This window comes from Cyprinodon tularosa, unplaced genomic scaffold, assembly GCF_016077235.1.
Source record: "Cyprinodon tularosa strain WSP-4 unplaced genomic scaffold, ASM1607723v1 ctg73, whole genome shotgun sequence".
Classification (NCBI taxonomy): domain Eukaryota; kingdom Metazoa; phylum Chordata; class Actinopteri; order Cyprinodontiformes; family Cyprinodontidae; genus Cyprinodon; species Cyprinodon tularosa.
The window spans coordinates 413,400-438,183 of record NW_024039485.1 but is presented as its reverse complement, the minus strand read 5'-3'; the positions used below and the strand labels follow the sequence as shown (position 1 = coordinate 438,183).

Below are 24,784 nucleotides of genomic sequence, written 5' to 3'. Positions count from 1 at the left end.
AAAGGTCCATAATTCTCTTTTTGGGTTCTTGGCGGATTTTTCTGGTGTTTAAGGTGAATTCTCCAATAAAATTTGAAAAACTCCCTTTCTTATTCGTTTGGTAGTTTTGACTTGCAAAAAAATGTTGGTTACAACCGTGTTGAAACAAGATAGGCTTAATATTTTTGGATCAAATTATTATAGCTTCTTTTACAGTTTTTCTGTCAAAGTGGAGAAGAAAAAAAAAAGATTTTTACTATGCATCACAAAAAACCTGACATGTTAATTTTTAAGTGTCCATACTGTAAAGGGATACTGTATGTTACTGAATTTGTATTGACATGTAGCCTTAGGTGGTTTATGTAAACATCCATTGCTTTTTATTTATGTCATCACAGTAATCTTGTTAACATCTGCTAACATCTGTCATTGTTTGTTGCTTTTCTGCACTAATACCTGCAGCGTATTTTCTGACAAGCATGTCTCGTCTGTCTCGTCTCTGTGCGCTGTCTCCCCTGGGCCAACCATCTGCGGTTTTGCATTGTCTCATTCGAAATGTCCAATCCATTCTTCCTGCCCACATACATCCTCCCTTTCATCCGTTCATCCCTCGGCCCCCTCCTCTAATCACAGAGAAGAGGAAGAGGAAGAAGAGGAGGAGGATGAGGAGGATGAGGCAGATGATGAAAGCCAACCAGACTCTGAGCCCCCTATGCAGGGCTCTTACAGGTATTTCAGGGATTCAGTTGCCTCTGTTTTCCCCTCGTAGCATCTACCCTGTCTGAATACCTTACTCCTTCTCTGGACTCCTACTTTCTTCTATTTTGTCCTCCTAGTGTGGCTCCAGATGTAGCAGGCACTCCTAACATGTGTTTGAACTTTAAGTGTATGACCAACCTCCTCCTTAATGGCAGTGACCTGGAAGGGCAGAGAGACATTCTAAGCATCAAGACCAGGACAGCATCTCCTGTGTCCGTCGCACCTAAAAAGAGGACCTTTAGTCCTTGGTGTGTTCCTCTCTGCCACCGTTTTCTTGTCTGGTGCTGTAGTTAGAACAGGCTTCGCATATGCTCAGTATTAGTCAGCTTTGAACTTTTTTTCTGTCCCTTCATTCCTTGAGATAAAGCAGACTCAGGTGTTCTTTAGGTTTGATGAAGGACTTGGATTACAGTTGGCTCATTACTCATTTGGAGGAATATCACCACGGTAGCTTTTGTTCCTACCACTGAAACTTCAGAAAGCATAAAAGCACGTCTAATTTCAGTTTAGGTTTGATTGAAACTTTCAGTTTAGCACTTTAAATCTTAGATCAGTTACATTGCAGATATACTGTATTAGTTCCCAGCCTGTTTGATAGTTGCCAGATAAAAAATGTTGAACTCATTTGGGTTTGCTTACATCAAACTCCAAGCAGATGTGAGCCACAGCGTTAGACTTATTTTCTTTTCTGCGGTCTCTTCCAAGTATGAGGGTTTCTATTGGTCCTTGTAAATTCAAAGGTGATATTTTAATTATCAAAGTAATATTTAGGTCTTTCCTGATCGGTACAGATTTTTATTCCATTTTCTATGGTCTAAATGGACTCTACCACTGACTTTAAGGGTTTCCACTCTTAAGGTTTTATAAACTTACAACTGCATAAAAAATAAGTATTATTAGCAATTATTGCAACCCAGTCTCATGGGAAAATGTACCCCCACTACGTTGGTCCACACTGCAAAACGTAGTGGAGGTACATTAATGGCCATTTTTTTGTGGTACTGTTACGTTTCTTCTGCCTATACGTTTTCTATTGTTTTACGTCCTAGTCACGTGACTTTCAAGATTCCAGCTGGGAGAAGAAAAAAATATATATAGATGGCCGACATTCGCTCATTTTTTTGTGGAAAGATTAATAACTTGAGTTTGTTTTTGCATTAAAATGAGTTTTGATTACATTTCTAGTGAGAAATGTATAGTTTGTTGCCAGAATATTTACTCAGGGAATGTACATATTCACTTGCTTGTTCGTTTCTTGCAAAGATTTTTCAAGATAATGTGAAACTGTAACATTTTTGTATAAACATGGCTGAGATTTCTCTAACTTTTAGTGGGAAAATCAATAATTTCAATCAGTTTCTGCATTTAAATGGGTTTTTGATTACATTTATAGCGAGAAGTGTAGGGTTTATTTACATAATATTTACTTAGTGAACATACATAATCACCCGCTTGCTAGTTTTTGCTACGGTTTTTCGGATCTCGTCAGGATTATGTGAAATTGCAACGTTTAGGCTGCTACCCATCGCCTAGCATTTAGCTGCCGCCCCGATTCAACTATGAATTCTTTGTGATTTAACTCCATCTGACGGATCAAACCCTCGCCACTGCGGCGTTGCGTCTGAGGTTGATTTTCAGATCAATGCATTACGTCGTGGCATACGGGAGAAACTAATTAAACTAGTTAAAAAAAAGGATCATGGGTTAAGATCGGAGGTGTTTTATTTGGAAATCTACCGGATCCTTTGTGCAATTAACTTCCTGTTTGGTGCGATCTCATTGATGGGTTTTGACCAGATTTTGACCAAAGAGGAACTAAAAAAAAAATAAAAAACAATTTAAATACACAACCAGCATATCTGGAATCAATGACAGAGAGCATACATAATCACCCGCTTGCTAGTTTTTGCTACGGTTTTTCGAATCTCGTCAGGATTATGTGAAATTGCAACGTTTTGGCTGCTACCCATCGCCTAGCATTTAGCTGCCGCCCCGATTCAACATTGAATTCTTTGTGATTTAACTCCATCTGACGGATCAAACCCTCGCCACTGCGTGTGTTGCGTCTGAGGTTGATTTTCAGATCAATGCATTACGTCTTGGCATACGGGAGAAACTAATTAAACTAGTTTAAAAAAAGGATCATGGGTTAAAATCGGATGTATTTTATTTGGAAATCTACCGGATCCTTTGTGCAATTAACTTCCTGTTTGGTGCGATCTCATTGATGGATTTTGACCAGATTTTGACCAAAGAGGAACTAAAAAAAACAAAAAACAATTTAAATACACAACCAGCATATCTGGAATCAGTGACAGAGAGCGACTGGGACCAGAAGTTTATCAATTTCTCCCCACTGATTTCCATTCAAAATGTTTTCGATCCCACCGGGCTCTAGGGAAGGGGCGGGCATACCGCCACCTACTGTTCATGAGTGTGTAGCAACATTGTTTTACATCTATTAAATTCTATTTTTTTAATTTTGTATTCTGAAGATAAATAAATAATGCTTTCCTTAATCTATAAATATCTTTTATATTTCCTTTATTTCCCAATAATCCTTTAAGACTCCATTCTTGGCCTGTCCTCTTTTCAATTTCTTCCTTTCAGGTCCAGATGTTTTAAAGTTCATCAATACGTGTTCTATATTTTCTATCTCTCCACATCCTTCACATTTATCATTATTTTTCCTCCCTATTAAGTATAAATTAGTCATTTAAATAAGTATGACCTACTCTTAATCTGATCATTATTATTTCTTCCCTTCGGTTTCTCTCATTAATATTTCTATTTAATACTGACTTTTGTACTTTATATAACCTTCTTCATTTTTATCTTCATTCCACCTTTTTTGTTTGCCATTTTTCAATTTCTTTCCTCTTAATAAATGATTTTCCTTCCCCTTTCCCTAAAGGAATTGTAATTGTTATTTGTCTACTTTTCATTCCAGCTAACTTTCCATTAATTAGCTTGAAAACAGCACTTTGTAGGCACCCAGTTTCTCTAACAATGGCCCTTTTTGGGTTACCCTCCATGCATTGGGTGTCAGTTCAGTGGCAGTTCCAGAACATTTTCTTAGGGTTGACCAGGCAGTACAATAATGTGCATGTGGCCAAAAAGTAATAGGGATCAAATTCGGTTCAGAGTCAAGCTATTGGGATCAGGCATCAGGTTCGATTTGCATATTTTCTTAGCCAAAACAAGGATTTGTTGGGCTACTGTAATTTTGAATTGAAAAACGTCCTGAATGGGAAGTCTTCAAACTTGAAAAACAAAGTCCAAAGTTTTTTTTTTTTTTTTTTTTTTTGGAATGATTATGACCTGGATGTCTAAGAATCTTCACCAGCTTATCAGGGAAATGAATGCCCACAATGTCTATATTCTCCAAAAGAGAATAACAGAACAGACCTTCATGAGGCCCTTGTTAAAGCTATGCACATATTTATGCATCTATGCTCTTCAAATAACTTTCTGGTTCGACGCAACATTTACATTAAATTGGTTGAGAGGTTGTTCTTTACCAGTATTCCGTAAAAATTCAAAAAATATCAAAAACATTTATTTGGAAATCTACCGTCCCATTTATTTGGAAATCTACCGGAAAAAATATCAAAAAAAATTTTTACGGAATGACTTTGACCTGGATGACTGAGAACCTTCATCAGCATATTCTTTACCAGTAAATACATAAAAGATTCCCAGATGACTGCCGATACAAACTCTCCCCTATAAAACCTAAAACTAAACTCTTATAAGGGAGTAAAATCTGTATTAGTCTTCATTAAATGTAGCATATTGTTGTACATAATCGATTGCTTTATTTTTGGTGTCAGCTTTTGGTCACGCTAACGCTTTGGTATGCTAACCTTAAAAGGTCAAAGTGGGAAAATGTAGTAGTAGTAGACAAATTAGCAATTAGAGGAGGCAATAACAATTACAATTCCTTTAGGGAAAGGGGAAAGAAAATCATTTATTAAGAGGAAAGAAATTGAAAAATGGCAAAAAAAAAAGGTGGAATGAAGATAAAAATGAAGAAGGTTATATAAAGTACAAAAGTCAGTATTAAATAGAAATATTAATGAGAGAAACCGAAGGGAAGAAATAATAATGATCAGATTAAGAGTAGGTCATACTTATTTAAATGACAATTTATACTTAATAGGGAGGAAAAATAATGATAAATGTGAAGGATGTGGAGAGATAGAAAATGCAGATGTATTGATGAACTGCAAAACATATGAACCTGAAAGGAAGAAATTGAAAAGAGGACAGGCCAAGAATGGAGTCTTAAAGGATTATTGGGAAATAAAGGAAATATAAAAGATATTTATAGATTAAGGAAAGCATTATTTATTTATCTTCAGAATACAAAATTAAAAAATAGAATTTAATAGATGTAAAACAATGTTGCTACACACTCATGAACAGTAGGTGGCGGTATGCCCGCCCCTTCCCTAGAGCCCGGTGGGATCGAAAACATTTTGAATGGAAATCAGTGGGGAGAAATTAATAAACTTCTGGTCCCAGTCGCTCTCTGTCACTGATTCCAGATATGCTGGTTGTGTATTTAAATTGTTTTTTGTTTTTTTTTTAGTTCCTCTTTGGTCAAAATCTGGTCAAAACCCATCAATGAGATCGCACCAAACAGGAAGTTAATTGCACAAAGGATCCGGTAGATTTCCAAATAAAACACATCCGATCTTAACCCATGATCCTTTTTTTAACTAGTTTAATTAGTTTCTCCCGTATGCCACGACGTAATGCATTGATCTGAAAATCCACCTCAGACGCAACGCACGCAGTGGCGAGGGTTTGATCCGTCAGATGGAGTTAAATCACAAAGAATTCAATGTTGAATCGGGGCGGCAGCTAAATGCTAGGCGATGGGTAGCAGCCAAAACGTTGCAATTTCACATAATCCTGACGAGATCCGAAAAACCGTAGCAAAGACTAGCAAGCGGGTGATTATGTATGCTCTCTGTCATTGATTCCAGATATGCTGGTTGTGTATTTAAATTGTTTTTTATTTTTTTTTTTAGTTCCTCTTTGGTCAAAATCTAGTCAAAATCCATCAATGAGATCGCACCAAACAGGAAGTTAATTGCACAAAGGATCCGGTAGATTTCCAAATAAAACACCTCCGATCTTAACCCATGATCCTTTTTTTTAACTAGTTTAATTAGTTTCTCCCGTATGCCACGACGTAATGCATTGATCTGAAAATCAACCTCAGACACAAAGCCGCAGTGGCGAGGGTTTGATCCGTCAGATGGAGTTAAATCACAAAGAATTCATAGTTGAATCGGGGCGGCAGCTAAATGCTAGGCGATGGGTAGCAGCCAAAACGTTGCAATTTCACATAATCCTGACGAGATCCGAAAAACCGTAGCAAAGACTAGCAAGCGGGTGATTATGTATGTTCACTAAGTAAATATTATGTAAATAAACCCTACACTTCTCGCTATAAATGTAATCAAAACCCATTTAAATGCAGAAACTGATTGAAATTATTGATTTTCCCACTAAAAGTTAGAGAAATCTCAGCCATGTTTATACCAAAATGTTACAGTTTCACATTATCTTGAAAAATCTTTGCAAGAAACGAACAAGCAAGTGAATATGTACATTCCCTGAGTAAATATTCTGGCAACAAACTATACATTTCTCACTAGAAATGTAATCAAAACTCATTTTAATGCAAAAACAAACTCAAGTTATTAATCTTTCCACAAAAAAATGAGCGAATGTCGGCCATCTATATATATTCTTTTCTTCTCCCAGCTGGAATCTTGAAAGTCACGTGACTAGGACGTAAAACAATAGAAAACGTATAGGCAGAAGAAACGTAACAGTACCACAAAAAAATGGCCATTAATGTACCTCCACTACGTTTTGCAGTGTGGACCAACGTAGTGGGGGTACATTTTCCCATGAGACTGGGTTGATTATTGCAGAACTAGGAGCTACCTAATGCTGCAATCTAAGAAGAGTAGTGGGTCTAGAACAGATATCTACAAGCTTTTAAAGAGAAAGACAAAATATTTCAAAAGTTAACACTTTAAACCCTCTTCAGTATGTTGTATTAGAAATATAAGATACAGTTAGAAAAGGTTAAGTACAGTTTTTTGTACTGTATTTTTAAACATTACCCTGAAACCTTTGAGTCTTCACTTAGCAGTATCATCCACACAGAGGAATGTTGTGAACTGGTGCTGCTTTTACAAATGTGTATTTACTGATCAGAAAAAAGGTTGAATTTCTCAGTTTCTCACCAGACTATTAGCAGTCAGAACCGAACAATGACCGATTCTGGTTAGCAGGAAATCATTTTGTGCATCTCTGACTTTTTTTTTTTTTTGACAAATAAATATTGTTTATTTTTAAAGGTTGTATGAAAATTAATCCAGCAGAAAAAACAAGTATTTTTTTAATATATTTATTCATAATGATACAGCTAAAATCACTCTATATTAAAACATGTTGAAAAAATACAGTTAAATTGAGATTCATATTTTGCATTTAATTTGCACGTCTCACATAATGTACTGTGTTGTTTATGCTTTCTAAGAAGCACACTGACTTAATCCACAAATAAAGATGTGCTCGCCTAAGTTTTGCTCTTTTGGTCATTAAGCACTCTAGAATCTGCATGTTTTCTAATAAGCTAAACTGTACGATTAACGGTTCATCTATTTCTCTTTCCCTCTCTCTGACTTACTGTTCTTTGTCCGTTGCTTTCGTATTCAGTCTGACAGAGGCATCACTTTCTACAGCTTACTCAGCTAGAAAGCCCTGCTGGGCTGAGAGGTAAGATCAAAAGGTCATGTTTAACAGCCCTGTACAGAAATGCAGATGTCATTTCTTTCTTGATTTGATAACTAAAACTCTAAAATATGTGGCTCAACAAATATCTGAACATCAGCATCTCAATAAATCAGGATATCCTTTAAATCTGTATTCATTTCACATAATAAATGCAAAAGTAATCCTGGTGATTCATCTGGCTACTTAATATTGCTTTTTTTGTTAATGGTGATAATCATGTTTTACAGCTAATGAAAACCTACACTTCAGCTGACATAAAACAGACCAAATGACTTTTAAGGCAGAGATAATCGGCTTTGTGTAAAGTTTGTCCATGAGCTGTATAGTAATGCACTCAGTATTCAATCAGGGCTCCTTTTGCATGACGTGTGTTCAGGAAGCCCAGTGTTGCTTTCATAACAGACATCACTTTTTCCTCGTTGTAGGATGTGGTTTCTCTTTTCTTCCTGTTGACAATACTCCATAGATTCAGACCAGAATGTTGACCAATTAAAAACTTTACAATGTTGATTAGAGCAGGTGTTTGTACTTCTGGCAGTGTGGACAAATGCCAAGTCCTGATAAAAATCAAATCCGTATTTTCATAAAGCTTTTTCCACAAAGAAAAGCTTTAAAAGCCCTAAACCTTCCTGTGCTGACTTTGGACTTGAAAAATCCCAGTATAAGTGATTTTTTCTTGTTGTTTTCCACATTAAACGCTAATGGCACTACCTTCCCTGGCAGACATCAGACTCCGAGGTCACCATCCACAGGCTCAGTAATTCAGCCCCATCCACACCTGACTCCAAGCCTGAAAGGTGAACATATTTACAACTTTCATTGTCTTAGATTAAGCATCAACAGACAAAACAAAATCCAACTAATAAGTTTTAAATAATTCCTTGACATATTTTCCTTTTCTTAACATTTTTAAAAGCAGAACTGCTATTGGGAGCTTGCTAACGTCTTCATTCAGGCAGCACCAAGAATCTCTTGCTCTGGAGAGAGAGAAGAGACGTCAGGAAAGAGAGGAGCGTCTGCAGCGGATTGAAAGAGAAGAGAGGAATCGATTGAGGTTAGTTTCACCTTGCAAGCTAGATAAAAACCCATGCCGTCTCTGTGTTACATTGGCTGCTGTGTTTCTGATCACAGCTTAAGTGAGATGGTTATAAATCTTCCCTGAGCTTGAGGCAAGCCAGGTTTTTTACGAGGATCATAACACTGACTGAAACATGACAGGAGGACTCCTCAATGACATATGTTGTCCTTACATGTCATATGATAGCCTTTTGTGCATCTTATGTCCGAGCTTCTACATCAGAGCAGTTTACATCCTTTAGGTTAACTTTCAAAATATAAACATTTTACAAGTGATATTTTTGCCTTTTTTATCTTAGTTTCTTTTGTTTCAGTCATGACCATTTGGAAAAGAGGGAAGAATTAAGACAAGCCAGGGAGGAAAGGTCAGTTAATTTTTTTTTTCTGTGTTTTTAATCTCCTGATCGAAACCCTGTGAAATTAGACATCCTGCTGAAATATGTGGAAGAAGGCCTAATAAAGAAACCCAACATTAGCAGGTAGCAGTCAAATATTCCTTTACGGTACCTTAAAAATATGTGGATATCATTTGTCATCATTTCAGCCTCTTATTAATGGGATTATGGCCCCATTTTTATGTAATTTTCCCTGGAATGAGACAGCATAAATGGCTGATATTTGCTGATATAATCAATGTTATGTAAGGCTCTCATATTTCCAGCAATGTCTTTCTTTCTGGACATTTTTAATTTGCCAGTTTCCCTGAAAACCTCTCATTTAAAATAATTACCTGACCTAAAAAACACTAAATTTAGTCATTACTTTTAGAAATAGCAGTTTTGCTCTGTGCCTGGGGCAATTACAGAAACTGTTTTTTTTTTTTTTTTTTTTTTTTTCACTACAAAAAAAAAAAAAACTTTACATACATAGGGAGAGAAATGTTTCCCTGTTTTTTTTTTTTTTTGTGAAATAGCCCACTGCTGAAGAAAAAGATCCCCGTAGCATGAACCTACCACCACTATATTCCACTGTAGGGATGTTATGTTCAGGGTAATGTGTATTGTTGTAAATTTTGTCCTAATGGTTCAATGTTGGCCTGTTTTGAACAAAGTATCCTTAAAATATTTGCTTTCCTGGAAGCTTTTTCATAAAGCCTAGTATCTGTTGAGTGAGTACTGTATATTCCAGACTATAAGCCGTTACTTTTTTTTCTCAGACTTTGAACCTGCGGTTTATAAGAAGGTGCAGCTTTTCTGTGAATTTTTTCTAAACGCCAAACTAAGCTAGCATTCTTCTTCTTCATCCCTTCACCAGGGGCATTATGTAGAGTTCGCCCTACAGGTTTGGTGGGAGACAGTTCAGTAGATATCAGCGACTTATAGCCCGGTGTAGCTTATATATTTAAGTTTCCAGTTTTTTCAAAAAATTTAGTGGGCAAGTTTATAGTGAAGTGAAAATACAGTAAAAAATACAATGTTCTGTGAACAGACTTTCAGGCTGCTTTATAATCTTGCCCTCTTTTAAACCTAAACTTTCTCCCTCACCTGTTTTTTGCATTTCTTGGTCTTTATTATGCAGTTTCTTCACTAATGTTATTCACCAAATTTCTTAGGCTTTTGCAGCACTGGTGTATTACAGCATATAAATCATAAATTGGAAATCTGAAAACATTTGGAGGCACTGGATATTATTTTGGGGAATTGCAATTAAGTCATCTGAGGGCAAATATCCACCAATTTGCTGAATCTAATTGCAGAGGGAGGATAATCAGAGCTTGATATAACACTGCAGTTTTGCAGAGACCTCTAAAGTCTTAATTCTGCTTCCATAGGTACAAGGCTGTGGAGAGGTCGACTGCAGAGGAGAGTGAGCGGGAGCGCCCTCGGGTGCCAACAAGAGGACGAACAGAGATCACTCTGTGTTTGAGTCCAACTCCAAGCGTCCGCTCAGTATCACGATGTTCAACAGCCTCACCCTCCATCTCACAGGGAGCCACAGCCATGGCTCCAGAGAAGACAACATTGGGTAAAAAGTCTTTTTTCATGTATTTTGCTATTTCTTAACCCTTAGTACTCAAGAATGTTGGGGAAATACCAAATGTTGCTGCACAACACAGTGTGTTTATAATGTTACAATAGTAATGATAATGACTCAGGAAATACATGTAGTGTAGTGGGTAAAGGTGTGATTGACACTGTATCAACTTGTGGAGAGGTCCAAGTAAAGTCTAAAAACAAGATCATAAAAGAAATGTATTTAACAGTTTACTGTTATAAAATAAAATACTTTTTTTGTTTAATTTTTCTAAAATAAGTGGTGTTTTTTTTAAGTTTGAATCAAAAAATTGATATTCAAGTTAAATAAAAAACTATGTTATGCAAATATTTGCTCTTCATTATATTTTCTTTCAGGAACAGAATGCATCTCAAGACCAAACCTTTTCCGACAGAGCAGAACCAAAAGTTCAGTGCCTGAATTCTCAACGTCAGTACCTCCCCAACAATTAGACAGGACTGAGACAAAGACAGAGGCAGGGAATGTTGCTGATATAAAGAATGGCAACAATGACCTAGCACAGCTGGATGTGAAGGAGCAGGCAGAGAAGGAGAATGAAGAGAAACCAAAGCAGGAGATGCTTAAAAAGCAGGAGCAGATTGTTGATGAGGTTGGAGCGGATGCAGCAGGGACAACTGATGCAGCAGAGGTTGGAGAGCAGGATGTGAATGTAGTAGTGGAGTCAGAGGAGAAAGTGAAGCATGCAGATGGGGAGGTGGAGGAGGGTGTGGTTCTGAGTGAGAAAGAGAGACAGAACGAGGAAGTGAACGAAAAGGACAATTGCTCTGCATCCAGCATCTCTTCCACAAGCAGCACCTTAGAAAGGGAGGAGCGGGAGCAGAAGCCAGCAAAAGAGGCTGAATCAGGTAAAGCTGAACCTTGATTCACCTTGGCTTGAATGTTATTGCTTGTGCTCATGAAACAGTATTCATACCCTTTCAACATTTTCATATTTTGTTGTATTGAATTTAATGTTTTGTTAATGTAAACTAGATCTCCATATCAGAAAAACATCAGATAAAAAGATTAAAAACACCTTTTACTTATTTAAATAACTAGCATACAGAGCATGAATGTATTGGACCCATGTTAGAAGCCCATAATGCTTCCTGTCTGACAGTTCTCAGCGATATGAGAATGGCAGGCCTTGATATCTCAATAATAAACCTGAGGATCTGTTTACTTAGGATCAAGGTCCTCCTTTAGGATGAACCTCCAGCCACGTCTAAAGTATTTGCGGCCTCTAATAGTATTTGTTACTATTTAGATGAGTTTTTACACTGTACTTAAAGGTATAGTGGAGGATTTTCACAAATTTTTGAAAAAACCTCTCCACTTAAAATAAAAAGCTCATGCATAACCCGTACCCACTCCTGAGAGGGAATGTCTATTAAACACATGCGAGAGCATGCACGAGCCCATTTCTTCTTGCGCACGCTCTGTTTAAAACGCTGTTTGCATTGCTCATACAAGCTTACCTTCTAAAAGAAGATTTGCATTTTTTCACTCTACCCCCATTTGCACTACCATTTTGAAACCGTGCCAAATCGGTCCGAGCACGGTAACGGAGATAACTGTTGGGTGTAAATTGCAGTTGCAACTTACCCGGACTGCGCCAAACACAACCGAACTGCGCTGACATGGTACTAGTTCATCAGTAAGCCTCAGCGCGGTTCAGTTCTGGCACGGTTCTCAGAAAACAAAGAGCGCGTGAGCAGACCGCTACATCTTACAGTCAGCCTCCATAATCAACTAAAAAATTAAGACAAACTTCAGACATTCTTAAAAATACAAGCTTCCCTACTTTGCCACATGATTTCCAGTGATAATTCTGCTTAGCAGTGTGATGAGCCTCAACGTACGTCATTTTTTCTGAGTCTGTAAGCCCTGATTAGACTATCGTTTGTCGAGTCCACTTCCCAAAACCTGACTCTTTCAAGTAAATTCACCAAGGGTTGCTTTTTTCCCCTGACTCTCCACAAACAACGAAATATCCCAACGATAACAAAACATAACTTTGTTCGGTATGAACATTCTAAAGCAGTAGACTTTTGTTTTCTATTAACAGGCCAATGGCATCAGTGTCTAAAGGAGGCAGATGTGACCGACCAGTGCAAGAAGATTCTCAACAACAAGCGCTTTATGCTGGACATGCTCTATGCCCAGAAGGCTGTCTCTGAGGATGGCGGAGAGGTTGTGGAGTCAGAGAAGGAAAGGTGTAAGTGTGAGAGGGAGACAGACGCTAGTGATTCTGTGACCAGTTTGGCAACCCGGATCTCCACACTGGAAGCGAACAGACAGGCCAGAGAAGACAATGTTAAAAGATTGGAGGTGGAACAGCTGGACAACCATGGCAGTGTCAGAACCGTGGCGGAGAGGTTTGGGGATTTAGTTAAAGGTCTATCGTCTACGCTAGAGATAGAGGCTCCTAAAGAGCAACCGCAGATAGACAAATCATCTGGTTCAGCCCCTAAGAAGGAGTCAGATCATATCTGGGATCAGCTGATGGCATCTCCCAGGGAGCTGCGAATCAAAGAAATGGACTTTACGGATCTTAGAGAGGAGGACGATATGGACATTTTAGATATGGAGACACTGATGGCTTCACCACCTCCACCATGCAGTTCCACCCTCCCACCACCTCCACCTTTGTTCGGATGCCCCCCACCCCCACCCTTTCCTGGCAGAATGATGCCCCCACCTCCTCCATTTATGGCTCCCCTACCGCCACCTTCTCCTCATCTGGGTAGAGGAGAAGCCCCTCGGTTCCAGAAGAAGAAGACTATCCGTCTCTTCTGGAATGAGGTACGGCCTGTGGACTGGCAGCGTAAAAATCACAAGTTCTGTAAGGAGTCCCTGTGGTCCAACCTGGAGCCGGTTAAACTGGATACATCCAAGCTGGAGCAGCTGTTTGAGACCAAATCCAAGGAGCTGTCCGTCACAAAGGTAATCTTATGTCATCATTAATCGGTTTCATTTCCCTGGAAACATACAGTTGGAAATATCAGACTGGTGCTATGCTGTATTCAAATCAGGTAAGCCACATCTTTAGGGAATACAATAAAAATCCTGCAGTGATGATCATTTGATTTTTGGGTTGAATATTATTAGCCAGATTTTTACAGACATTAAGATGCCTTTTATAGGTGTCGTATAGGTCAGGATCAGGAAATCAAAAACACCAAGGTATGCTAAAAGAATTTCCACTGGCACAATAGAACAATAATAATCTGGCCCTGATAACTGGAAGTAAGCAGCTTAAATAGAGGAAGGAGTTGGTGGATCAGATGAGCAGTAATAAGACATTTACGCTACAATGCATTTAGTATGCAGTATTGTAGATCAAATGAATAAGAGTGAACCACTGACTGCTGGATTAGTTGGCTGTTGCCATGAAGAAACATGGTTACAGCCACTAAACTTCAAATTCATGCAATCAAAATAAGAAAACATATTCAAAATTCTAACTTCACATACAAATTGTTTAATTTGATAACAACAGAGATACTGATACTGTGACATATATCTCCCATAAGGTTATTTTTTTTCCTTGACTAAATTAGTTTGAGAGACTGCTGATCAGGACTAAGGTTGATGATAACATAAAAAATCGGGAGTTTCCTGCGTAAATTGGGAAAGTTGGCAAGTAGCTATGTATTTAAAGGCACACAGTGTAACTTTTGGCTACTGGGGGCGCTACACCTGTAACTGCCTGCATTTTGCTTCTACTAAACATTGAAAATAATAACAAAGATATATAACTGTACACAAGATGCAAAGTGTTGACTTACCAGTCTAATAATAAAGTTGAGAAAAGACAAGCAGTTTTACATCCGGCTTCTTCTTTCAGCCTGCGCTAACGAATAAACTGCTTTCCAAGATAGACTTTTGTTTTCCTCTGGCACAATCCCTTTCATGTTTTCTCTGTTTAGCGTCCTCAGAAAGTTTAAACTTTTTTTCTTGCCTTAGCCATGACCAGTAGTAGAGCAGGTGGGAAAAATAGTAGAGCAAAAGCCTTAGCTCGAAGGCTATATTAGAGCCTATGGTTAAAGCCATGGTCACATGACCTTGCTGATAATGGTCCGTCTTCTCCCAACTTGCATAGTTGGTATTTAAAGGGGGGAACCCCGCTCATAACATTGATAGTGTCAAGTGCTGCATATTGGCCTGATGAATCATTTAAAATAACTAATATGCTTCACAAAGTCCACGGTTTGCATTTAAGTTATGAATAAAGGGAAGACTTTAAATATATGAGGATGAAATGTGAAGAGATGAGAAATCATTCATTTTTAAGGACCTTCACATTCTTTAATCTGCCATTCAAAATATATTTCTATTAATAATGCTGGGGCACAGCACAAAGTAATGGGACCAGTGGCTAGTGGCTCATTATGCCACCCTTAATGTTCAATAGTTCAGAAAAAATAGGAATATTTATTGATATGGTTCCATTCAGATTTATTCAGTTTTTTTCATCTTACATCCAGTCTTACATATTTTATTTTCAATGTTGATAACAGAAAACCACTAATGTGAATTCTGTTGTGTTGAAGTTAATGTTTGGGTGTTGAAATTATATCAGTTTCGGGAGAACTTTGGTCACAAAGCGACAAAATAATAATACAAGGTATGTGGAGATTTTTGTGTAATTGAAGAGTAATTCCACATAATTTATATATTTTTTTTTTTTCAGTTTTATTCAATCAAGCTGAGATGTGTGCTAAGATTTTTAAATGACGATATGAAACTGTGGCCAAAAGGTCATATCTAGCTACACCAGGCAGGCACACCAACACATTTTTCCTCAATGATTTCTTTCTAACGTTTCTGTTAACTGTTTTTATCTACAGGATGCAAATAGGCAAACAATAAAAATTGCTTCCTTCCAGCACAACATTTATTTCAGGTTGATAGGAAGCATAAACCCAAGAATTTAAATCAAAAGGTGCTTTGCCGACCAATTAAGTATGTTTATTCTTATAGAACCAGGTTCTGTCGGCTTTCTTACTTTTCATTCATCTAACGCATCTGTTTTGTTTTGCAAAATTTAGGATAAATGACATAAAAAGTTGAAAATAACGCTTTAACATAAACTGCTATATATTTGTTTGAAGAGAGAAATAAATATTACAATAATTATCAAGATTCATTTAATTTTGAATTTCCTATATAATTAAGCAAATGACAAAAATAATTTCAGTCAGAAAAGGAAGAAAACAGTCAATCAAACCTTTTATGGTGAGTAATTAAGGCACCTGCCTTTAAATCGTACTTTTTTTATACCATCGTTAGTAGAAAAAGGTTGATAAGACTTTGATAGATCATTGAAACTAGAATGATGGAAATGGACCATTTGTAATGAGCAATAGGGGGATTTTACCAGGTGCCTTTTCACACAGTTTTCTTCTTCCTTTGGCCTCTCCTAGAAACCATCAGCTGAAGGCAAACGACAAGAAATCATCGTCCTCGACTCAAAGCGCAGCAACGCCATAAATATTGGATTAACTGTCTTACCTCCTCCTCGCACAATCAAGACAGCTATTCTCAACTTTGATGAGTACGCACTGAACAAGGAAGGCATTGAGGTGAGCTTAAGATAATTATATCTGGACTAGTATGAGGTTTGAGCATAGCGTATATGGGTCTAATCTGAACAAAGTTGTAATGTCTTAAGTACTATGTGATAATCTGTTGCATTAGTTGTGTAGATATAATCTTTTTTTCTACATTTATAAAGATAAAGGGTTATTTTGAGTTCATCTCAAAAACCATCTGGTATCTGCAGAGCTTCATGGTTGCAGGTTACAGTAAAGCCTCTTTGATTTGATACTTCATAGGCTGAGTTTAGGGATGGAAAGATTCCTCCACCTTTTTTTCTCTCCCTAGAGGTATTTTCAATGATACAACAAAAGCAGAGAAAAAGTTCAGACGTTAAAAAATTACAAAAACAGGAATCAACTTAAAGAATTCTGAATATAATTATATGTCTAAAAATCAGACACACAGGGACACATTTTATGTATATCTTCTCCATTCTAGAAAATCCTCACAATGATCCCAACGGAGGAGGAGAAGCAGAGGATCCAGGAGGCTCAGCTGATGAACCCTGATGTCCCGTTGGGCAGCGCTGAGCAGTTCCTGCTCACCCTCTCCTCCATCACAGAGCTGTCAGCGCGACTGCAGCTGTGGGCCTTCAAGATGGACTACGAGCTTATTGAGAAGGTCAGGTACATTCCTGCTCCCACTAATCAGGGGCAGATGAAAGAGGCACTCATGTTGTTACATAAGAAGAGGTTTAGGGATTTTTTTTGCATATTTTTTCAAGCTATTTGTCTGACAATATATATATTTGTCATTTTAAAAAGCCTTTCTTCTTCATTCCAAGATAGGGAGCAGAAATGAAAGGATCATATGCTTATGATCATCTTTTGTTTTTGCCCTTTCAGGAAGTGGCAGAGCCACTGCAGGACCTGAAAGAAGGAATGGATCAACTTGAAAAAAACAAAACCCTCAGATACATCCTGACCACCCTGCTGGCCATTGGTAACTTCCTCAATGGATCAAATGTAAGAAAAACAATCTGAGATATGTCTCTGATATTCTTAGTTTTGTTTTGTTTTCCCTTTGTATGTTATCCTTATCTTCTGTTAGCATTTTCTTCCCCTATATTTCCAGTCAAACCCAATATTTTGGCAGGAATAACTCCAGTCTGTGTGAATGGGCCTACTGCCCAACTGCAGCTTCTTTTGAGTGTGGCTCTATAAGCTGAGGAGAAAATAAGGGGAGGGCAAGTTTTTTTTTTTTATGTTCATCTTTATCTTGGTTGCCTGTGTGTGAACTCCATAAGTCGTTTCTGCTCCTGCTTTGTCCCAAAGTTGGCTTTTTCTTTGTTCCTGTGGCCCTTTCTCCACCTCAGTGTGAGTGCATCTACATGTGTGCGCCTCTGGGATAAACAAAGGCAAACATCCACAAGGGGAAACATAAGTCATCAACATCAAAATGAGCAGTTTCCCGTAAATAATGGCTGCATTTATATTTTTGCAGTAAACCATTTATAGCTGGCAAAAGAACAAGGGAGATCCTGCTAGGATTATGTCTTTCTTGATGCGTTCTGGAACCTTTTCTGCTTGTTGTGAGGGGAGAACAGTCGCTTAAACAGATTGGAGTTTTTGATTCAGTCTGATAATCTATGATTTGCCGTTCAACCTCTTATTTCTTACTTTGCCAGAAAGGAATTAACTTCAATCAGCTTGAAGTGATCCAGCTTTGTGATTTCAACGAACTGTTTCCTTTTACATTCTCAGTATGTTTTGTGTGTTTTTAACGTGTCTGCAGGCCAAAGGCTTTGAGCTGAGCTACTTGGAGAAAGTCCCGGAAGTGAAGGACACGATTCATAAGCAGTCCCTGTTGCACCACGCCTGCTCCATAGTGGTGGAGAAGTTTCCAGACAGCACCGACCTCTACTCTGAGATAGGAGCCATCACCCGCTTGACCAAGGTTAAAAACACATCATGTCCTCTCAGATGTTCCATGTCCTCTGAAAAGACTCCTTACTGGTTTTTAATATCATTCTCAGGTGGATTTCGACCAGCTTCAAGATAATTTGGCCCAGATGGAGCGCAGGTGCAAAGCATCATGGGACTACCTTAAAGTTATTGCAAAACATGAGATGAAGCCAGCGTTGAAGCAAAAAATGTCTGATTTCCTCAAAGACTGCGCAGAGAGAATTATAATTCTGAAAATAGTGCATCGCAGAATAATCAACAGGTATGCCGGAATGAAGTCTTTTTATTTTCTTTCATTTCTTCTGAAAACTAAAGAAAAGTAGTAAAATTATAATAGGCCTACATGTTTTTCAAAGTTTGTATTTAAGGTGATAATGTTAAAGGGCCTGTTACTTTCAATAAAAGGCAGTAAAAAAAACTTTTTAATCAGAGTACCTGAGTTAAAACACACGCCACACTTTGGTTTTAAGGACCATGGGCAATTTTGATTTTAACAGTTATCCTGTTTATATGCCTGTGCAAATTCTCAGTCATCTGGGTCCTGGCAACCAAAAAAAACAGGCTTCAATTAAAGGCAACCAGACTTTAGCTGAGCTTTTTTTTAAATGTTTTGAAATCTATCCAGGAGCTTTTGTTAATTCTGGTTGTTTGAACTAGAGAAACATGTTGAAGTCCTGCTGTTTCTAAGCATGTGGAATCTCCCAGGTGACTCTAATGACCCTGGAGAATGATGGATGGCTCACTGATTTGCATCTAAGTTGGTACGTGCCTAGGAGAACGGGCCTCCATGAGCTTAAAAACAGACCTTGTACAGGTCACCAGACAAACACGGTGTGTTTTAACCTCTATCCTGGATAGGTGTTGAAATATTTTTAGAAAAACTTTTAGAAGGCATGGGTGCCTTCAATTTAGGCCTTTTTTGTGGTATCCTGTCAACAGGTTCTCCCTCCTCAGCTGAAAATTTGTGTGACCCTTAAAGTTAGCCTGTGCCTGTTAAAAGGGGACCCAAAATGATTTCAAACCAAGAATATTGCATAATAATCATTTATGGAAACACTTCCAAAAAAGCATCCCAGGGACCATTTTCTCCAACCTAAATCTTCCTCTTTCACATTTACAGTATGTTGCCAGTCTCATAAAAAAAAAAATCTAAGTTTAACATAAATAGAAAAAACAATAATGTATGTCTCTTTTGCCTCTGTACACATCTGCAGGTTTCACGCCTTTTTGTTATTCTTGGGCCATCCGATCTATGCGGTAAGAGAGGTCAGCATACATCGCTTTAGCAAGATCCTGAGTGAATTCGCCCTGGAGTACCGCACGACGAGAGAGCGTGTGCTGCAGCAGAAACAGAAGAGGGCCAACCACAGAGAAAGAAACAAGACCAGGGGGAAAATGATAACAGATGTAAGGCTTGTTCATTATTCTATCACTGTCCTTGTTTTAATTCGCGCCTCTGCAGTTCCATGAAACAGTGTTAACAACCCATTGGCAGGAGTTCTATCTCTAATCTTAAGAAATCTGGCTCCATTTTTTGGTAGATGTGGTGGGTTTCATTTCCAAAGACGTCTGCCTAGCTTCCTCTTTGCTCACGTGTATAAGTTACAGTAAAAACAATCAGGGAGTTGTGTGGAGTGGATCCGCTTCTGTGTCTACTGCAGGCTGAGAACAGGCCAGAGCTAACAGCTCGCTGTGTGATTAAAATCCCCTAAGCCCCAGGGAGCCGGCTGCTGACAGAGGAATCCACGCTCCGCCACAGAGAGGGGACCCTTTTCTTTTTTAAGGACACTTCATTTAATCACTGTGTGAAACTTCAAACCTGTGGTTTTCCCTAAAGGAGAAATAGCATGGGGCCACACCTTAGCTATGATCCAAAAGCTTTGCTGGCAGACTCTTTTTTTTTTCTTTTTTTTTTTTTTTTTGCACAAATGAAGATGGAAAATATTGTAATTTTATATTTTGGATATCAAGAATAATTGGACATTCCTGTGTGATGGAAGGTGTTAAATTTGCATATCATTTCTAAATAAGCTTGCAAAACCTAAATATACTAATGTTATTCATACATGCATCTATACAACAAAAAAATAAAAAATGTTCATATCTTCTTTTTTGTTTTTAATAATATGAATGCAATATAAATGCACATAATTGTTTTTATACTGGGATTAAATCAAACACTTGGAAGAAAGGTGACCATTTGAAAGGCAGTCGGTTGCACTGAATTTTGCTGAGGTATACCAGACTTCACTTCATGTCCTAAAAAAACATTTTACAGCGTACATCCACTTCAGAAGTGTATGCTACACTGCATTGGTACATCATATATTAAACCCATGTAAAAACCATTGAAATTTGTGGTTGTAACATCCAAAAATATGACAAAATCTACTTTTCCAAGATACTTTATGTGATTATTGTTGATAAATGCCTGTTAGCTTAACATCCTGTTTACTGCAGACACAAATCTATAATTAGGCACTAGCAGATGTGATCTTCTTTTTCAAAATGTTACAGTAGAAGGCCATGCTTGTTATCAGTGCTTATTTTGCCTTTTTTTATTAGAGTGAGGATGACGATGACAGTGAGGTAGGGAAGTACACATGTATGCATGCATAGGCATTAATCTGAGAGCCCTCCGTTTGCACTAACACTGAACAACATGCAAGGCTGCATTTTGAAATAACTGTTTTGTTCAAAGGGTCTAAACAAATCATGAGGTGTTTGTAAGTCTTAGAGGGACTAACGGTGAAAATGCATGAATATGAAACATGATGCCGCTTTGAGTGCTGAGTGAATCTAACCTTAAGAAGTTAATTATACTTAATGGTAGAAAAATATATATTTTGAGGGAAACAGTCATGGAAATAAATCTGTGATAAATGTATTGTGTGTCTCAGATTCTTAAAAATAACCAACTGTGCTTGTTTAGGTGTGGGAAAGACTGTTAAAAAATAAGAACAGGAAAACAAAGATAATTTTTTAGAATGTTTTAACTCTTCCTTCATACTTTTGCAGAGCGGTAAATTTGGAGGGGCTTCTTCAGATGCACAGGAGAGCCAGGCTCAGGGTATCCAGAGCGCTGACGATGCAGCAGAGCATGAAAACATGAAGGCTGTGTTAAAAACTGGTCTGAAAGATGGAGAGAGCAGCACATCCACTGTGCCCGGGCTGCGAGGTCGCACCAGAGGCGGCAGCCTCAGAGGTCAGTCAGATAATGCTACTATATAACATAAATATCCAGTTTTATGGAACTATAAACAAGCCCCAGAATAGTTCTACCTTTCACAGCATCCTGAAACACTGGAGATATTATCACGTCTTAGTAATAATGAATGATTGATGATAAATGATGATGATTTTTAACACCTTTATCAGACAGTTTTCATCCAACTTGTCCAAATATTTCTTCTTATGCACGCTCTGTTTAAAAGTTACTGTTAGCATATGTCAGACTTGCCACCGGTAAGGGAAAATGGGGATGAGCATGTAGGATGGCCTTGCGTAAACATATCACCAGGATGAATGACAATTAGGAGGATAAGCTACAAGCATCTTACCCTGGGTAAAGAAAAAAACAACTTTATTCATGCTCAGTGGCCCAAAGTTCTATTTTCTGATGAGTAAAGTTTGGATTTCATCTCAACATTAAGGCCCCAGAGTCTAAATGAAGGAGGCAGAGAATCCACACAATTTGAAGTCCAGTTATAGTTTCTAATGGCAGTGAAGGTTAAGACCTCCATGTCATCTGTTGGTGTTGGGTTCCTTTTGCTGACGAGCTAAATGTTGATTTTATTTTCACACCCCCAAAATGTCCAAGATAACAAAGGCTGGTATAGTTGCACAAGAAACTGGTCTGGCCTTAGAGAATCAATAGGGTATTGTCAAGAGGAGGATATCAAAGCCAATAAAACAGATGACCTCAAGGCCACTATCAATGCAACCTGTTGCTGAACGCCTCCATGCCAGGCCGCATGCATGCAGTAATTTAAGCAAAATGAGGCCCAACCAAGTAATGAATTAAAAGAAATTAATATTCTTTTGAGAAATCCACTTTTGTTAGATTTCTGGGTTTTTATTTTGTTTAAGCATTAAAAAAATAAAGGACACAAATTAGATTAAATACTTCACTTGGTGTGCCATAAAGACGTAATATATGTCAAGTTCATTTCACTTTTTGTCAAGAGAACCCATTAGATCAGTCGATGGGGGAAAAAAATCACATCAATTTCTTTATTTAGTCAAAATTGGGTTTTTTAATCAAGCACTAACAGTCGAAAACTCAATTATTAACTTCAATATCAGAAAAAAATCAGAGAACATAATTTTTACCTTCAGTAAGAGTCCTGACCTATATTTTTTGCAGACTTTTTTGTATTTTCCTCCATCTGCTTTGTTCCGCTGCTTTGACAGGTTTTATTTTCTCACAATCTGCTGTATGTAGCTCTAATTTGTAAGAGTCCTTTATGTGCTTATAGTAGTATACCTGAATTTAAAGAGGTGTTTCCTTAGAAGCATGCAAAAGATTTCATACTAACTTGTGCAAACTGTATCGATGCAGAAAGAAACTGTTTAAAGAAGCTAGGAGCAGATCTGCTTTCACATTTAAAAGCAAGCAATATGTCCCCTAATTTAGCACCCTTAATTTCCATTGCTATTATTCCCCCCCAGTGTTCTTAAATGTCAATGTCACACACCTTTTGTTACCAATTATGATCTTAAAACTTCATTCATAAAATAAAACTGATAACGTCATGGCTTATGTGTGTTCTGTCCAGTAACGCAGAATTTGATTTGCTGTGCTTGTTTCAGCGCGCGTTGCTCCATGGTGTTCTGCTAGTGATGACCCTATAAGCTGTACAGATGACACAGCTGATGAGATCATGGAGAGGATTGTTCGATCAGCCACTCAGGGGCCCAGTCAGAGGACACTACCTCGTGAGAGGAGGCGATCCCGGCTAAACAGGAAATCATGTGGGTCTTGAAGACATGCTCAAAATTATTTAAGAAAAAAAAAATGTTTCTGTTGCATTTATTCATCACAGTAATCCACCTTCTCTTTTTTTTTTTTTTTTTTTTTTTTACTCACTTGATCAAACAGTAAGGAGGACTCTAAAGAGTGGCTTGACGACAGAGGAGGCCAATGCCCTCGGCTTGTCCAGTGGTTCTGAGCTTCAGGTGTGAGAAAGATGAGGATTCTGCTGGACATTAGGACAACTGTTGGCCCTTTCACTGCCTCACACACACCCCCCTCCAATCCAGACTGGAGATCCACCCCTTTCTTGCCTCCAACCACCTGCAAGCTGGGATGAAGTTGTTTGGTTTACATACTGTGATATGAGAAAAAGGGAAAAATCGCTGAGGAGATCTTATTCTTAAACCTGTGGGCAGGAAAAACAGCTTTGCAATGAAACCACTAAGCTTGGCTTTCGCCAGATGAACACAGAACAAGTGCTTTTGCAAGGCTTTACCGCCGTCATCCTGCATACAAATGCCCACTAAGGTTTGTGTCTTGCTTTGTGTGCTTGAGGCTGCCAGTGCACGTGCTTCAACCACTGCAGCCTACCTTTGGACACAAAAGGCTGAACGTGGTGCAAATCTTGAACCCTTAAAATTACTGTGCACTGGGGGTTAAACGACATAGCTGAGCTGAATGACATTTCATCTATTGAATAGATGGCTTGGTGCAGATGGTTATTTTGTTGTATACTACTGGGGTTATTTTATGTTTAATTTTGGTCCGAAAAGGTGCTTAAATAAGGAACATTTTGCACTGGATGTAAAAGTTTGGCTATCATTGGAATGTGAGATTTTTGACACTGATGAACCACTCTGACATCTGAATCTGACTATGTGCTCATCAATGTGCCAGCTATTCAGAAGTAGCACACTTTTAACATCACAAAATTGGATAGAATAAGGCAGATGTAGTTTAAAGATAAAGAAGGAATTTAATAGTGTAGATGTATTTTTGAAGATTGTGAGGAGACAAAACGTTCAGTGTTGCATTGTTTGATCAATTCTTAAATTAAAACTAAAGAGCTGCAAGCATTCATGGAAGGCAGGAGCAGTTCGAACTCTTTCTAAATTTGCATTTTATAGAAACTATGAGCTGCACATTTCAGTGCCTTGCAGACAGTTATTTATTAAGATGCTTTCAGGGATATGTGATAACCTTGTTTCTACAGATGTGCAGCCTGTGTATGAGAAGATAATTTTAGCATTAATCAGTTTTTAAACCCATCATAATAAAGTAGCTTTTTGGCTACATTAGGGGTATTTAATTTCTACGGCTTCATGTTGGTTTGAACATTTAGTGTCTCATTTAGCTTTCTGCACATGTAACTATTTAAGAAAGGACAATGTAATGTACAGGTCCTCAAAATATTAGCATATTGTGATAAAGTTAATTATTTTCCATAATGTAAAGATAAAACTTGAACATTCATATATTTTAGATTAATTGCACACTAACTGATGTGATGATTTCATGTCTTTTATTGTCTTAATACGGATGATTTTGGCATACAGCTCATGAAAACCCAAAATTCCTATCTCACAAAATTAGCATATTTCACCCGAACAATAAAAGAAAAGTTATCTTAATACAAAAAAACAAAGTCAACCTTCAAATAATTATG

At 37.9% G+C, this 24,784-nt stretch overlaps 1 protein-coding gene across 1 annotated transcript in view; it reads left to right on the top strand.

Annotated features, from left to right (window-relative positions):
• fhod3b (formin homology 2 domain containing 3b) overlaps positions 1-24,619 on the top strand; it is a 134,663-nt gene extending 110,044 nt beyond the window's left edge. Inside the window, 17 exon segments of the mRNA XM_038269560.1 lie at positions 7,486-7,545; positions 8,254-8,306; positions 8,309-8,360; positions 8,483-8,617; positions 8,955-9,005; positions 10,412-10,605; positions 10,992-11,501; positions 12,704-13,581; positions 16,065-16,223; positions 16,678-16,860; positions 17,085-17,204; positions 17,974-18,135; positions 18,215-18,405; positions 19,358-19,550; positions 21,162-21,348; positions 22,956-23,117; positions 23,245-24,619. Coding sequence (XP_038125488.1) covers positions 7,486-7,545; positions 8,254-8,306; positions 8,309-8,360; positions 8,483-8,617; positions 8,955-9,005; positions 10,412-10,605; positions 10,992-11,501; positions 12,704-13,581; positions 16,065-16,223; positions 16,678-16,860; positions 17,085-17,204; positions 17,974-18,135; positions 18,215-18,405; positions 19,358-19,550; positions 21,162-21,348; positions 22,956-23,117; positions 23,245-23,327 — 3,373 coding nt within the window. The 3' untranslated portion in view covers positions 23,328-24,619.
• Positions 24,620-24,784: the final 165 nt, after the last annotated feature.